The sequence below is a fragment of the Charadrius vociferus genome, unplaced genomic scaffold, assembly GCF_000708025.1.
Source record: "Charadrius vociferus isolate BGI_N301 unplaced genomic scaffold, ASM70802v2 scaffold198, whole genome shotgun sequence".
In the NCBI taxonomy this organism is placed as follows: domain Eukaryota; kingdom Metazoa; phylum Chordata; class Aves; order Charadriiformes; family Charadriidae; genus Charadrius; species Charadrius vociferus.
In genome coordinates, this window is record NW_009649951.1 from 3,506,010 (window position 1) to 3,523,016 (window position 17,007).

A 17,007-nucleotide genomic window follows, 5' to 3' on the forward strand; every position below is an offset into this window, starting at 1 on the left:
TGAGCCACGTAGCTGGAACGTATATGTTCACAAATTTTAGAAATAAAGCAGAAACTGTGACTGAAGACAGGTAAGTAAAACCAACATGCCATGTTATAAATGTGACCTGTGTGACACTGGTAAAATAATGTTACTACCACTTTAATATTTGGCAATAGCATTGTCGGTCAGTACTGAATACAGAAGTTGCCAGACGAAGATAGGGCTGGTCTGTATCTCCTCCACACCTTTACACTCTACTTTCAGGGCATCTGCTGGAGTCTTTGAAATCACATGTGATCTCTGGGGATCTTAAGAATTAAGTTAACCTCCTGAGGCTGACTCATTCCCATGGGTCAGAATGCTGCATGTTATAGCCCTTGGCCAGACAAATCTATTGCAGTGGTCTGTCTTGTCTTTATTTCTTGTCTACACTCTTGTCCCTTTTCTGATCGAAAAAAAGTTATGCCTAGAAGGTGTATTTTTTTCAAGTGAAGGAGCTAGCTAAGGTAACTTAAAAGAAATTACTATAGAAGTGTTTTTCTTTGACATACAACAATCATGCTGTGAGGTTTTTAAACATTATTTCTGAAAATATTTTGCAAGTCATTTTTAGAGAGGCAATAAGAACCAGATAACTGTACTTTCATGGAAGATACTTGAATGCTTGTTTCATCTGCTGAAACAGTGCATGACATCATCTCTTTGTGTCACTTTGGCCATTCATTCTGTTTTGTCTCCTTGATTGTGAGCTATTGGGTGGTCATGCTTTCTCAACTTTTTAGAGCTCTAGGATCTGCCCTACTCTTAGGCCAGCAATAATTGTTCTACCACAAAAGTAGTCATGAGATCTGCACCAGTGCAAGACTGAAATCTGGCTACACATAGCTACAGACTTCGGTTTATCTTAGGGCCATTAAGTTTTATTATGCTACAAACAATAAAAATAGAGTGTGTAAATTAACATGGTAATTACGATAATAATTTTAGGCATTGACTTGGTCATATGGCATTACTTGGGGCCATTGATCAATTTATGTCAATTCCAGGATCAACTAGTGTCAGAGCTTTTGGGGATGTAAAGGCCTTATTAATAGTGTATTGTCAGGGTCTATGTATCACTTCTTTTAGTGTTTAATTAAATATGACCTTTTAAATGAAAGAAGACATTTATCTTTATACGTCTCAAAATTGGCAAAAGATACAGTGCTAAAAAATGTTTGTGTGCTGAGACCAAAATTGAAAACTGTTATCCTAAAAATTAATTTAAAATAAATAAAGTTAAAAGGCTTATAAGGGCGATATTTTAGAACTGTATGCAACCCTGTAGATATAATATATACTATATAACCATATGGAGTTGCTAGATAATGCAACAATTGCTACCGATTAAAAAGAGCTGGGTACTTTAAGCTCATGTTGTTAGAATTTTAAGCTCATTTTTTTTCTAGTCAGACCAGTAGCAATGGCACTGGTCTGACAAGATGTGTTGTAGATTTGTTTTCAGGAATTTATCAGGGATTCCTATTCTAGTAGCAGCTAAGTGTGTCCCACAGGAATAACTCTGACGGTAACATCTAGGTTGGGAAAATGGCTTTCCTAATAAATATCCCCTAGATTTGACAGCAAAGAGAAACAAAGAGAAAAGATCAAATCCTAGTATTACTAGTACTAATAAAGGCATTGTTATCATACATCGATATAGTACTGAAGCCATATTCTGCATTGATTTAATTGCAGGCAGTTTCTATCACCTGTGTATGCTTTGAAGTTTAAAAACAAGCAATTCTGAAATACAGAGTGGGAAATGTTTTAGTTTAAAATCCAACACTTAGCTCCAGAATGCATGGGATCAATTTCTTAATCAAAGAGTGATATTATACTGGCTTCAGTACACTCACCAACAAAACCTGTGTTGGTTAATTCTTAGGGTTTTGTAATTTTCAGTTTGGAAATGGTTCTTCCTAACTCAGTGAGAGACCTGTGTGGCTTTGACATTGAACATTTCTGTAGTAAAGCATGAACTGACATCTAAATGAAATCACTAATAAGTAAACAATTTAGCACATCAATACATTAATATGTGACAGATGAGGATATATCAACAGAGAAAGCAATGGAAAATCATAGGGAGGCTATCATTTTTTAAGGTAGTTATCCAGTGAAAAATGTGTATCAAAACATTATTACAACTTAATAATGTGAAGAAGGAAGGTTCGAAAATAGCTGGTCTCTGAGAGTCTGATTTGAAAGTCCATAAAGTAGCCTTATTTTTCACATATAGTGTGTATTTCACATATGCTTTAGTGTATTAGAACTGCTCAGGGAAAAAAGGAATTGAAGTGCAAGTTCTCTACATGTATGATCTACTGTGATCATATATAACGTGTATGCTTGCATATCAAAATACATTACATTAGTGGTAGTTTTTCCTTGATTTTTGTTTCAACTTCCTTTTTCTTATTTTTTGGGGTTTTTTTTTTGGTCTTTTTTTTTTTTTTTTTAATTGCTTCTATTCAGGCTCTTTCTGATTACTTCCTTTCTGGAGCTCTGAACTAAAAGACAAGCACAGTGGAGTTGTAGTTTCTGGATTCCACTGCTGCTGTTGCATCAGCTTATTCGTTCATCATGAACCTCTTTTGGAGTTTGGATACACCAATAAAATTTATCTAATAATATCGTAAGACTATTGTCTGGCAATGCTCTTTATATGTTGTCTGAGGTGTTCAAGTCAATGTTTAACTTTGTTTATTATCATGCTTTTTGTTTGTCTGTGCTCAGCTATTTATCATTATGTTTAGTCTTTCCATAGGGCATTGCAGTTAATTTCCTTGATATTTTACTCCTTTAATTTACATTTCCTCTTTGCACCAGTATACAAATGTGCAACTTCTAATCTGCTCACCTATGTCTGAGAGAGATCTCCTTATTCATAAAATTTGGGAAGCTGATGGAATTTGATCGAAAAAGTACAGTTGAACTTATTTTTCCATTTTTGCATACGTCTCCTACATGTTGCAGGAGCCAAGTTACTGTTGGACCATTATCAAATGCTACAAAAACATGTTGTGATTTATCTGTTTGCTTTTTATTTTATACTGTATGCTTTTCTACTTGGGGCTCTCTCCTCTCTTAGTCTGTTTCCTTCTATGAGCTTGTTCCAAGTTGCCCTAGCTCCCTGCCTATAACGTTTCAAGGTCCTTCATTCCTCTCAGCTCCGTACTTTCAGACAGGTCTATGTACAAGATATTTTGTTGGAAATATTGTGAATGGAGGGACCTACACTTGAAACAGAAAATGGGACAAATTTCATTGTAGCTCTCATCCCCAAATTTGTGGCAGAGTAATTTTGTTTTTAACAGTTAAATTTTAGGTAAATACAGAAAAATGTTAAGTTGGGAAGTGGTAGAAAAATAAACAGATCTTGGAATTGGATGAATATGTTGTGCTTTCTTTGACATATATCAGCTTATGCTCTCTAATGACTGTATTTTGAATACACCAGAGACTGTAGAGTACTTTACCCCAAATGCCAATAAACAGGCTTCATAATTCTGCAGTCAGTTTCTATGAGATGAAGGCATTCTGCAGAAAAAGAATTTTCAGGAGTTAATCAGCTACTGGTGAGAGATAGTTTAATAAGATGAGCCCCAGATATGATGATCGAAAGAAAACTTTATTCTCTCATTTTAAACTCAGCCAGGGTGTCTGTGTTGACAATCACAGTTCTGCTTGAGTCATGGAAGTTGAATACGCTAGGAGGATCTTCTGACAATGAGTTACTTCTCTTGTCTCTCAGCCAGCAATTTTTAGATAAAATTGTCTTGCTCTGCTTTTGACAAAACGCTTTTTGTCATAGTTTCATAAATATTGAAACAAAATAACTCCAGTTATACAACCAATGATTTACACTAATGCTTAGTGTTATTTCACTGAAGCAGAGAACTTCGGGAATAAGAGAGGTAGGAATTCGAACCATCAATTCTTTGTTGTGCAGTTTGGCTCATGTTCAGGTGTGGAAGGTATTCAAGCTCAGTACTTGTGTGGTGTTGGGGAACAAAACCCCAAATCAGGTTTGGATTCCATTCTGCTTTCCCTCAGGTCAACAAAGTCTTTTCAGCAGGCTGTTTCATGCAGTTTATTTTCTTCTAGTTTTAAAAAAAACTAAGGAGAGTGGCCTCAGCCCTGCTGGGTTTCTTATTTCCCATTAACCACAAGTACAATTTTTTGTCTAGTCACCTAGCTATTTTTTACTTACCTAGGCTTTTACATCAGCTTTACTAAATACAAGTAATCCTTTTTTTTTTTTTCCACTCCATATAATGGTTCTCCTCTCCTATCTTTTAAACCTTTCCAACAGTTTTATTTTAATATTCTTCTGTTTTTCTGGATTTTTTTTTAAAGCTTCAAGCATCTTTCTGGCTTAACAATATATACCACGTTTCATAAATCATCATAGGAAAATTGTCCTTTATTATTATTGTCTTTATTAGTTACTAGTAGTAGTAGTAATGGTAATAAAGGTAGTTTAATTTATGCACAATTAGCAGCATCAGACATCCTATCAAGCTCTAGTTCTTGCTTAAAACTAAAAGCCTTCAACGGCAGAAATGGGACCTAAAATTGAGGCTTCTCTTGGCACCCCTGCTTCAGACCTTGTCAAAGCCAGGATTAAAAAAGAATTGCAGTGATTCTGGCCCTGCACCTGATCTTCCTCCCACCACCTGAGCTGGTATCTGTTTAAAACACCTACTATCTCCTAAGAGCGCCCTTGCAAAGAGCCTGCCTGGCCTGGCTAGGTCTTCTGTATGGACCAGCTGCATAGAGAATACAACCCTTCCTATGAAAGCCTTGAATAATAATTCAGTGAACTTGCGTGCTCTAAGGGTATGCTGCTTATCAACAGATGACCACTACAGTGATGAGATTTAGGTTGTAGAAATTATACTGGGAAGACTCGGTAGCCAGGACAATTTTGAATTACCTTGTCTTGATGGGTAACCAAAATTTCAGGTTTTGAATGAGGAGGTATAGTAGTGTTTCTTCATGCAAGGAGGTGTCAACAAGCTTTAAAAAGATCTCTGTTTGACCTCAGTAAAGCCTGACACTTCTGTTGTTATTTCAAGAACATTTCTGGTAGATTGGATCAGGAAAGGATTTTTAATTAATTCTGCGGAAGGTGCTTTGTCTTACTACTGATGGCATTATGAATATAGTTATTTTGGTAAAGACATTAAAAATGTACCTATATTTAAAAGCATTTTCTGTTTTCATGTATTAATTCATATTTTGTGTTCTCAATACCATGTTATTTAATATTACAGCACATATTCTATTGAATCAATAACACCGAATGAAGATAATTCCCATCTAAAGGAGCTTAGTGTAAATGATACTGTTTTTTCATAGTGTTTGCACTTTAAGAAAAATTGCAACGGAGTATTTTTTTGCTTGCATCTTCCAGGCTCTAACCAGGGAGTTACAGCAAAGTGTACAAGAGCTGAGAACAAAAATCAAACAGGCAAAAAAAATGGGAGAAGTGAGAGCATGCAAAAAGGGTCTTTCCCAAGAGTCTGTTCAGTTGGCAGCGTCTATCCTTAATGTTTCAACAACTGATCTTGAGGAGATATTAGAAGTAGAAGATGATGAGGTAAGTTGTTTTAAGGACTCTTCAGTAAAAGCAGAAGATGCTGTATATTTCCGTTCTTGAGGAAAAGGATTTCCAGGTAAAGACTGGAATTTCATTGTGCAGCATCCAGCACAAAAAGAACAGAACAGTTGGATTTAAATAAAAAGGTCAGGTTAGAGACTCTTAAGGTGGCGAGACTTTGGGCATGCATAAATAAAATATAAATATACTGTTCTGAGCATGTAGATGTAGAGACATTATTTGAAAATCCCTAGTAGTTTCCTTATTCGTGAGACTATTTGGCAGATTATACATTTTAAATAGACTTATGCATTAATGAAAACAAAATTAGAATGTGTCTTGCTGTGCCAGATTGATTCCTTTGATGCTTCCTTTCCTGAATTGTGGTACCTATTAAAGGTATTTCTAGTAGACAGATGGTTTCTGGGGGAATCCATAGCCTTTTTTTGTTGATTCTGTCGTACATTTTACTATGAAATATTTGATAGTGTTTCATCAAATCACTCTCTGTTAAATAGATACAGTAGTAGGATTTCTTACCCAGATTTATTTAGGCCTAATCAAATAATACATGAAAAAGCCTGTAGATTTACTTTAATAAAAGTGTCTAGGAGTTGACCATTATTGGTCTGTAAAAGTACTCTGGTGATGACTTAGGTTTAGCCTTATTGGAGCTTTACATTACAGAATTCACAAAAGAGAGTTTTCACGGTTAAAAAAAGGTGCATTGTATGTGTGTGCACTGATATGGATTACATTGATGAATACAAATAAAATGGACCAATATTTGTCCTATTTACTAACATTTATACACACCTGTAAAGAGATTCACTGTGACAGAATTGTTCCATGCTTACTCCATTTTCAAAGTAATTTCTACATTCTGTATCTTTTGTGGTAATCACTGTTGTGAGTATATATGTAAAACACACAAACATTTAGATACACACAAACATTTTAGATATATAATCCATTTATCAGTTTGTACACTCAGGAACCTTTACATTGAACTTGTAAAATTTACACGTAGATCACATGTACACCTGTATGTTCATGTGAAAAGAACATGCCGTGCATGTTTCTAGGGAAGCACACAGACAAGGATAGGTTTATAAATTTAATAGACCCCTCATACTTTGTGGATATGCTTCAGATAACTAGTCTTACAAGCATAGTTCCCACTTCCACATGCTGTTTTTTAATGTATATTCAGTTGCACATTTCCTTTATTCTTCATTATGTTCTTCTCAGGTGGTGTCAAAATACCGTGTCTATGTTGTATTTTTCTATTTTTAGGAAACAGCAAAGGCAAAAATGGAATTTGAAAAAGATAAAGAATGGCTGCAGCATATACAGAAACTTCTTGAAGCACAGGTGCTAAATTTATATCTTCCCTTAATGAATTATAACTTTCTGTTCTGCGTAGCTAAGTGGTTTTAGGCTGTAATTAATCCATTGCATTTGCAATTATGTTACCATTGATGGGCCCAAACTATATCGTGAGAAGGCACTGTAAAATCCTTGTTTTGCAGCATTTCCTTTTTACTTCTCTTGAAATAAGAGTCAGTGGATAAAACTCAAGACATGTTAACGAAGGATTTGTGATAGCTAACTTAACAGCTGAAACCAGTGAAACAATGCTGGAGAAAACAAGCATGGATCTTGGCAAATGTGTTAATTGAATTATTGAAACAGTGTGTAATGCTTGCTAGAGTGAAAAGGATCCATTCTCTCATACCTCTTAGGAAAAAGAGATTTTTTATTATGTGCCTTTAAAGTTAGTAGTTGATATGGACACCTGAGGAGTTCATGGGTTTCAGTGACCTTTTACTGTGGACCTGTTTCCAGTCAATTCATGTTTTCCTCATAGCCAGACAGCTGTTTATTATCGTGTCTTCTCGCATTCTCTACAATATTTTCTACTGAGACCTCGAGCAGCTTGTTAGTGGGAAGTAAATATTGATTTGGCATCCTGTCAATGCAGAAAGAATGAAAAAATTTCCACCAGAGGCCCCTCAAACATTTTCCTATCGACATTTTCTGGGCAGAGAGGAAAGCTGCATAGAGGATGACAAGGCTGAGACTAGCAGAAATCCCTGAGGGGTCCATTGAGACTGCCGCTGTGACCTGTGTGATACTTTTTCTTCTCTTTCAAGTCTTTTTTTTAATACACACGGAGTCTGCTGGGATGCTCCCCTCTTGTAAGTGATCAAGGGCAGTTTATGGGCAGGTGAGAGCCCTGTTTTTCTAGCCATAGTCAGCTTTTGTTTGGACATCACTGACAACACACACTGACTCTTGAAACTTTTCCATTATATTTTAGTTGTCTCCTTTATTCAGATGATGGGTAACTGGTGTCTGAAAAGAAATAAAATTTGATTTATAAATCCAGTGTTCCTAATGCATATTCACCAGCATGGGTCCATTAGCGATGTAGTTCGTTTCAGTTAAGAATGTGAATGATTGAAAATATTTTGAAAGCCATTTCAAGACAACACTCGTATTCAGATTTATATATTTTATCAGTAATAGCTTTTGAGTTTAGATTGTGTCCTATGACCGGATTTTTAAGAAATGACAGTTTTTCCTTTTTCGTTATCAAAACTTACTACCATTAAGACTGCTTAATTGCTTCAGTAGAGGAGATGAAAATATCAGTTTGTTTTTACTGGCTCTGTCAGAATTACTGGGATTTTAATGTAATATCATAGTGTTACATGGAACTCAGCAGTAAAAGCACAAATACTTCTATTCACTAAACTGCCTTCGTGTTAAGAATTTTTTTAAAATTTATAAATTTCAAGATTCTGTCCATGTTATGGATTCCAAAATAGGAATCAGATTCATGGAATATGACGGAAGAATTTTTTGTCATTGTTCTTTGGTAAATTGTTAAAAAATCCTAAGCAGAATTTTAATCACTTCTCTTCACCTGATAAAGACAGACAGCAAAAACCAGGGCACGGAGAGTTGTTGACTATGTAACCGACTATATTAGGATTGCAAATGTTAGCTAAGGATAGAGGAGCTCATTGCTCTTAGCTGCATAAGTTGGTGTACACATTAATAGTGGTTTTCAGTGGTTTTTGCTCCATCTTGTGGGGTTCCTCAGGAGGAGCTCTGAGAGTAAAAGTAATTCTTGGCAAGCCGACCGTCTCCAGATTTGCAAGGGCATTAGTGTTTTTTGGGAGCAGCCAGCTATGGTTTTCATTTCTGTGCATGCTAAGTCACACGGATGGAAATTGCTAAGATTTCTTGGTCTCTGTATTAGGGAGCAGCTCACAGAAGAGCTCTATGCCCTTTAAAATGCTTCACTCGTATCTTCTGGATAGTTTGGTTGTGGAAACCTTTTGTAGGCATTGGTAATATTTCTGATAAGAAAACGAAAGCTCACGGTGAAATGAAAGCTTTCTGTCAGGACTTTTCTCATAACGGGCTGCTTACTTAGTGTTACAGATTGGCAAACTGTGTACCTATTTGCGTCTTGAATGGAGATGCAGGCTGGCCCTTTTCTGTTATTCTGAGAAAATGTTCGGTTGAAAATTGCGTCAGATCACTTAATATTGCAGTTTGATATAGTGTCTTTTTGTGCCATTGAGCCAGGACTTGGGAACATAATTGCCCAGCAGTATTGATTTAATTGCCTAGGTTTATTTGTGGACTCCTAATTATTGACTGGAGGTAAATTTAATGGAGAAACCTTTATGAACACTGGGAAACTGCTGCTGTTGCTGTTATACATAATGAACTGCATCATATCCCTTTAGATCATTCTTCAAGCTAATTTTATTCCGCTGTGACAGTACGATAACATTTAAAATGTCATAGACATTTTATTTTTATTACTGACATACGCCATTTTACTGCTGCATTAGAATTTTGGGGGGGACTGAGGGAAGCACTAGTTGCTTTTTACTGTCATTTTATAGATTCCCCTAAAGTGTAATGATAAAGGATAGCACACCTCTGTTTTACACTTCATCTGCACCTTTATTTTCCATACTCTTACAACTTGAAAAAGTCTAATTTCTGTCAGCTTTACAAGAATGTTAATATTTCAGTGATAAATATTTTTGCACTCCTGAGGCTGACAGACCCTAGTCAGAGTTTGTGTCCTTATTTTATCAACTACTATAGAAACACACGTGGAGAAACTACACCACTGCTAAAAAGCTTGCAATTTGATAGAGACATCTCTGCATCAGGATGTTATTATGTAAATAAGAATCATATAATTGAAAAGTACAGTCATGTTCTGAATTCTGCCAAGCTGTTAAAAATCATTTATTGTCTAAACCTATGTCTTGAATGGCCAACAAGTGTTTTTTCAGTTGCCTTTTTGTATTTGTACATTAACACTGAATGAATAGAGTTCTCACTAAAGTATAAAAATGAAACATCTTAATAACTGACATTAATAAAAAAGGTAAAAGGTTCTCTCGCCTGTGGAGAGCCTGTATATGTAGAGGCTTCACAGGAGCGCCTGCAGATATCTGCTACCTGAACAGGAGGATCTGAGTGATGTATAGAGTCATGTATAGACATCAGACTGATCATGCACTAGTGTTGGGCATGGGAGAGAGAAGCTGGGAGAGGTATTGCATTATAGGATATTGAGTTTTTAGCAGCTCATGGTATTTGGGAGAGGAGGGAACAAGTACGGTTATTTCAATATGTATGTGTGTTTACAGCTTACATGGCAAGTGATGAGGTGCCTACCTACTTTCCTACTTTCTCCCTCACACCTGAATGTGTACATCTTATTATTTGAACCTGGTACGTAATATAATCATTAAAAAACCAAACAAACAAAAAAACCCCCAAAACGAACGAGCATCCTTCTCTAGCTTTTTCCTATCATAGGAAACTTACATAGCCGAACCAAGAGGATGACTTCTTTTCACATAACTTAGACAAGATTTCTCATAAGGTTTTCATTCATTGTGACTGATTGTAAGGAACAGCATCTTGGAATAATCCATTTTGTGTGTGAATACAGCATGTGTGTGTGTGAATACAGCATGTTAGCCCAATCGAGATTCCTGCCTGAAGTCTCCAAGAACTTGTGCTTAATAAAACACAAGTAATTTGCTTAACTCTTCCAAGCATTGAAACAAATGACAGCATTGATGTAGCATGTCCCTTACCAGATACACAGCAGCACTTGCCTTCCCTCCCTCGTGATGTACTCCTTGGGATGCCACATCTCACATAAATAAAGCTGACTAATAAAATCTTTCATCTCATGACCTCATGATGAATCTACAAATCGTATTCCAATGGTGACAACTTCCAGAAAAACTCCCTCCCCTCTGTTCTGTGCACGCTCTGTAGGTATGTGTGTAATCCATCTCTAGAACAGGATTTGTAACAGTATATTCACTCTTCATCGATAGAGATTTTCCCCAACCCCTTTTTAGAATTTGCACTGGCTTCTAAATATAGATTTCCTCTGGTGTCATCTGGGAACGTGCCCTAACAGCTATGATTGTTTCCTTTCAAATTTCTTGGACTGGAACTCACCTGCTTTGCTTTCATTAGTCTCTCTCCAGCCTGTGTTTGTCTCCTCCTTCTCTTTGAACAGGTCTCTGCTTATTGCCTGTCCTCTGCTCACATGCACACATATATGTTCACCCATGCACCAGGTGTTTGAAGTTCCTGCACCTTAAGAAGCAGCACCAGTGCAGTCTGAACCATATATCCTGGGCACCGTTAACACTGGTGTCAGACCATCAGAAAGTAACGGTGATTTTCTTGTCATTATGAGAATAAGAGCTCAGTCCTGTGCATTGATGATCCGTTATGGTATAAATCTAAGTTTTATCTCACGCACACAAACAAAACCACATTACATCACTTGTCCTGAACTGAAAACAAGGAGAGATCAGCTTGATTACTCAGGATAAGAATACAGACAGGCCCATATATATTTATATAATCATGTATATACAGCCATCACAAAGCAGAATGGACAAAGAACAATAGTGAAGTGAAGCATTTCTCTAATTTTTTTTTTTTAAACTTTGACGTTCAGTTTATAGTGAATTAAGAGGTTTTGGTGATTATAATCTGAATTTCTTTAGTTATCTTTCAGGTTATTCTTTGTGGTTCACAGTGTGGTTCTCTGTGTGTGTTTGAATAGTTTTGTGGGGTAAATGTATTTATATGATCCATACAGGGAAATATAAAATAGGTGTAACCAGTAATTCATGTAGTCCAGAAATTAAATACTTTTATTTTCATGTTAACACATATTAGACTTTCTGAAGTAGAGGCCAAGTAACACTGTACTCTGTGAATGGAGACGCTATGTCTCATTAGAATAACAACGTTGCCTTGCATTCATTATGAGTCTTTTTACTGGCAGACCGGTGTATTTTATGTACTTGTGCTGAGCGAGACTCAGTCACGTGGTGTAAGGTCGATAAATATTACTAGTTTATTTTTTACAGAAGGGATGTTCAAAAGAAGTATACTCAAGGTCAGAATAAATAGGTGAGAGAAACACAATTACCTATGAGCATTCCTGACTCTTTAGGGTCATATTACCTTACAGTTATCCATACAGCAAAATATCTGTCTGTGAAGTTGTGTAAGAAGTATGCCGTTTCATTCATATGGCTTTCTAGTATCAAAGAAGAAACATATAATTCTGGTAAAGATAAATAAATAAATAAAAATCTTTAAATCCACACGTAGTTTGTGCTCTCAAATTTTCTGAATTTATACAAACCAATTAAATACTACTTCTCTCAAAGCCTAACATAATTTACTGATTTAGGATCACTATCGTTGTTAATACTTAGTGTTCAGATAAATTGGTTGTGGCACAGATAACTGGAAAACATTTGAAGGAAGTATCATTCTGTATTAAAATATATACTTATCAGTGGTATAAACAAGCTTTCACTCCTTAGGTGTGCACTTAGCACTCACTGAACTCCCAAAGCCTTCCCCAAGCATATGGCAGGTTTGGAAGCTGGGATGAATTCTTTGGAGTAGAGACATCTTCAACGGCTGTGAAGTTCTGGGGAGATACGTAGAGGGAAGCTTCCCAGGATAGTTACAGAGCCATCATTAAAAGTAAATCTGACAGGCTTCTATTAAAGATGAAGACTGTAGAGATCATCCAGTTCTGGGTGTCTGTATGGAAAGAAAACCAGATAAAAACACACAGCACTTTCTCTGAAACCAACAAATGGTGAAAGAATGACATAACATTCAACTTTCAAACACTTTTGATTTAAATGAATTATTTAAATGGAAAGAGTTCTTGAAAGATCATTTTGCTATGACATGGAAGGCACAGAAAGTAGCGAGCAGCAAACAAAATGTAGCTAGAATGATACGAGCAGAGACATCAATAAGAAACCATTCATCTCCGGCACAACATTAAGGAGATAAAATGTATCAGAAATGAATGTAGTCAGGCTAGGCAAGAAGAATTAAAGACTTAGGTTATGTTATAGTGTTCTCGTAAGAAACACATTTAAACAAGGAAGGAGAGAGCAATTAGAGTGAACAGGATGCTGGAGTCAGTGTTTTTAAAGCATAGCAGCAAGCAAGTGTCACAGAATTTCAGATAAGATTATGTCTTATATTTCTCTGAATAGATTTGTGCTCAGTGAATTGGATCCCTCTATTCCCCAAAAAGTCATCACAATAGTGTACAGGAGAAAGCTGACAGGTGTAGATGACTACTAGAAAATTCTTACCATAGACAGAAGTTATTTGTGACAGATGGAGACATGTCTGGCCAGCGAGTACCAGCCCTTCAAAAACCCCTCTCCTGTAGAAAAAGGAAATAATGCATGTTACCGTCCTTTTTCTGTAACTGCAAAGTGACTGTGGAGCAACATGTAGGATTGCCATTATAGTCACTTCATGATAGATGCTTGCTATTAACAAAGTCTTACTGACTACCATTTTAGATTTTTTTCCCTGACTTTTTGGTAATTATAAATATCAGTGTATAGATTCATACCTGTGTATCAGTTCAGACATTACACCCGCATTTGCATTTGATGTACTTTTATGTTTGGGGTTTTTTGTTTGTCTGTTTGATGGGTTTTGTTTCATGTATCTAGGAAACAGGCAGTACTCTATCTGGTATAAGTACAGTACAGTTTTCTCTTTAAGATGGACTAGAGGAGTGAGAAAATTAAATTGAGTAGTGATACTTGAGTGTGGAACTAGAGGGTGGTTCTAGATGCAAAAGTATTGTCTTGAACTACCGTTGTGAAAAGCAGAGGAAGCTGGTGATTGGCCTGCTCAACCAACTGCTATATTTTACCTAATTTATTTCTGGTGGCCTTATTAAGGTGAAATTATCTCTTCTTCTGATACTAGCGTCAGCTGTTACTTTTGGTGTGGGACTGACCCCTCGGTCATCAGTGGTCTCACCAGGAGTTCAAGAAAGCTGACAGAGCTCTGTGAAGCTAACAGAGATTTTTCCAAAGGTGAACAAAACTGTTCTGCTCTCCTCTGGTTGGTCAGCACTGACCATTCTCTGGGTGGAGCTGCAATGACCACTGTTTTGTACCATCTCCAGAAGTACTTCACAGCATATAGTGCACTGAAACATGAGGACTGTGAAAGACAACTTCTTTAAGCGTTAAAGCAACGACACTGAAAAATATACCAAATCTCTTTCTTTGAAGACATCAATTGTACAAATACGTCTTTTATATCGGAGAAGGTATAAAAGATGTTTTCACTTTTCTCTGTAAATATGTAGATGCAATTATTTGATATCATGTTTTAGATGAGCAGGCATTTGTGTCATATCCCAGTCAATCCAGTTGGAGTGTTTGGGGTTTGGGGTTTTGTTTTGCTTTGGGTTTTTTTATTTACAAGTTTTCACATGTGAGATCTAAGGCAGTTGCCACATGATTGAGAACTGTACTGGTAGTTCTGTCTCATCCTCCTGAGAGCAGTGAACATACACTACCATTTCTGCATGCCCTAGAGATGACTGTAACCTTTTATTGATCAGCTGATTGAAGATAAATGACAGAGATGCTGGTACTGCAGTTTACATCATTAACATGGTCAGTAAAGCATGAATTGTTCAATAAGGTGTTTATCTTTTTTCATTTTACTCTGTTCTTTTATCATTTTTATGATAGAGAGCAAATTTTCAGACACTAACCAGGCAGGTGAACTTTAAAGATCAGATGTGTGCATGTGTGGTAGTTGTCAGAACTAAGTGAAATCTAATGGTTTAAAGATTTTAATAAACGTTTTTCACATCAAGAAAATAAAGTTCAATGATAATTTTTCTTACTGTGTTTCTTTTTCAGTTTCCTTTTGCCTCATCCTTAATGGATGCCATACTGGAAAAATTAAATGAGAAGAAGAAACTGGTAGAAGAGTACAGTTCTCTTATGAAGCACACTGTATGATATTGGTAAGACCTGTCTTTGCAGAGTGTAACTAAAATATGTGTGCTGTTTCCTCATGTCTTTCCTCTTTCCATAAAGAACTGTCAATATGCATGTTCAATACATAAGTAGAAACTGTGAACTAATTAATCGTTGAACAAGAGGAATTAATTACGTTCCTATTTAAAAAGGAGTGTGGTGTTTGATTCCCAAAGAGAAAAATTGCTGCAAATCAATGCTGAGTTAAAAATTATTTTCCTTTAAATGCATTAGCAGTGAACATCAGTGCAGGCTTTGTAGTGAGAGGATGTTTTTGATATGACCAATATGCATCTGTACAATTCAGAAAGTAGAAAAAGCAGCTAAGTAACTCCTGCTTGTACTAGTCAGAACAGTAGAGGTAAGAGGTAAGAACTGGGAATATCATTGGGATTTTGAATACCTAATTTCTTTTAGCTTCTTTGTAAATCCCAGCTTTATGATACATGCTACATAAAATTATATGCTTCCTTTATGTTGAAAAAAAATGAATGATTGTAAAAAAAAACCTATTCAAAGTAGAGTAATACTCCCGGGAAAAAGCTGTATTTTCTTCTGGGTTGGAGTGTATTGTGTACAATGTATTTAATTGTATTAAAAATTTCAATACAATAAAGTTAATTCCAGTGTGGGTTTTTTCAATAGTAGTCCCAGTTCTTTCTCAGCTAACACCAAGCTGCAATCCTTCACTTTCCTTGGGAAAACCATACAGAGTTTTAGTCAGTTGTTTCCACCAAGATTTCTCTGGCAGTGCTAACAAATAATTGCTGCTTCTTCACATCTTTGATCTTAAGAGTTTGTATTCCTCTGGACCAACCCACCTGAAAAAAAAATGAAGGACCCAGATTTCTGAATTAATTTGGTAATAACATTTAGCTCTTGTTTATGGCACTTCATCTATGGATATCAAGTTGTTTTACAATAGATAGAATTATCGTTATTCATATTGGGTGGGGAATCAGTAGCAAGATCTATTTGGCCTAAGATCACTCAACACAAGCATGAAAGAGAAAAGTTTTCTGCATGTCAGTCCAATGTTTGTCCTAGGGTGTCACCATGCTTCTTTTAAATCGTGGAGTTCGCTATTTCGTCTCTCTGAGAAAAGGATAAGGAAGGGAAGACATCATTAAACTTCTCAGTTACACCTGGTGACAACAGGGGCTTGAGAGAACTTTTATTGAAATTACTGAAAATCATGCAAATGTATGCCACCTGCATCTGTAAATTAAGACCTGGAACTAGCCCTATGTAAAAAAAGAAACACATCTTTAGGAATGGTTGACAACCACCTTTTACAAAGCAAGAAATAAGGGACATCACATGAAACTATCAGGTGACATACTCAAAGCAAGCAAAAGGAAGCTACTTCCATGCAAAGGGAATTGAGCTGTGGAACTATTTGCCTCATGGTTTTACTGAGGCTAAAAATTTACATGGGCTCCAATGCCAATAAAATTAATGCCAATAAAAATTATGGAAGATAAAGACATCAAAATATGTGGAAACCATGTTCATATGATTTTGAGTAATTCCAGAAAAATGTATTTGAAAATAATTTCAACATTTTGATCGTTTGTCGTAGTGAAAGAGCTAATCATCAGCTAATTCATATGGAAACCAGACATCTTTTTGTGACAATTTCCCAAACTAGTACCTTTTTCTCATAACTTAAACATCTTGTTCTAGTGCGCCTGCAAATTTTGGTGTCTCCTGGGCACCTGGATATGGAGAGAGCTCTTTTCTTGGACCAAGAGTAAACAAGAGCGGTGAATGCTGCAGAACCAAATGATTATCTACTTCATTTGAAGAGAGAGACAGAGCAAAACAAAATCCTTAAACCCAGGTGGAGCCAGAATTATCACCATTTTTTCAAGGAATGGAAAATACAAGTGTTATTTTTTTGCAGCTGTTTCCTTTGTGCATTATGTCACAAGAGACCCAAAAATGCTCTACAAA

At 36.2% G+C, this 17,007-nt stretch overlaps 1 protein-coding gene across 1 annotated transcript in view; it reads left to right on the forward strand.

Moving 5' to 3' along the window:
- CNTLN (centlein, centrosomal protein) overlaps nucleotides 1–15,033 on the forward strand; it is a 185,215-nt gene extending 170,182 nt beyond the window's left edge. Inside the window, exons 24-26 of the mRNA XM_009891515.1 lie at nucleotides 5,444–5,629; nucleotides 6,926–7,003; nucleotides 14,932–15,033. Coding sequence (XP_009889817.1) covers nucleotides 5,444–5,629; nucleotides 6,926–7,003; nucleotides 14,932–15,033 — 366 coding nt within the window. The remainder of the gene's footprint in view (nucleotides 1–5,443; nucleotides 5,630–6,925; nucleotides 7,004–14,931) is intronic.
- Nucleotides 15,034–17,007: the final 1,974 nt, after the last annotated feature.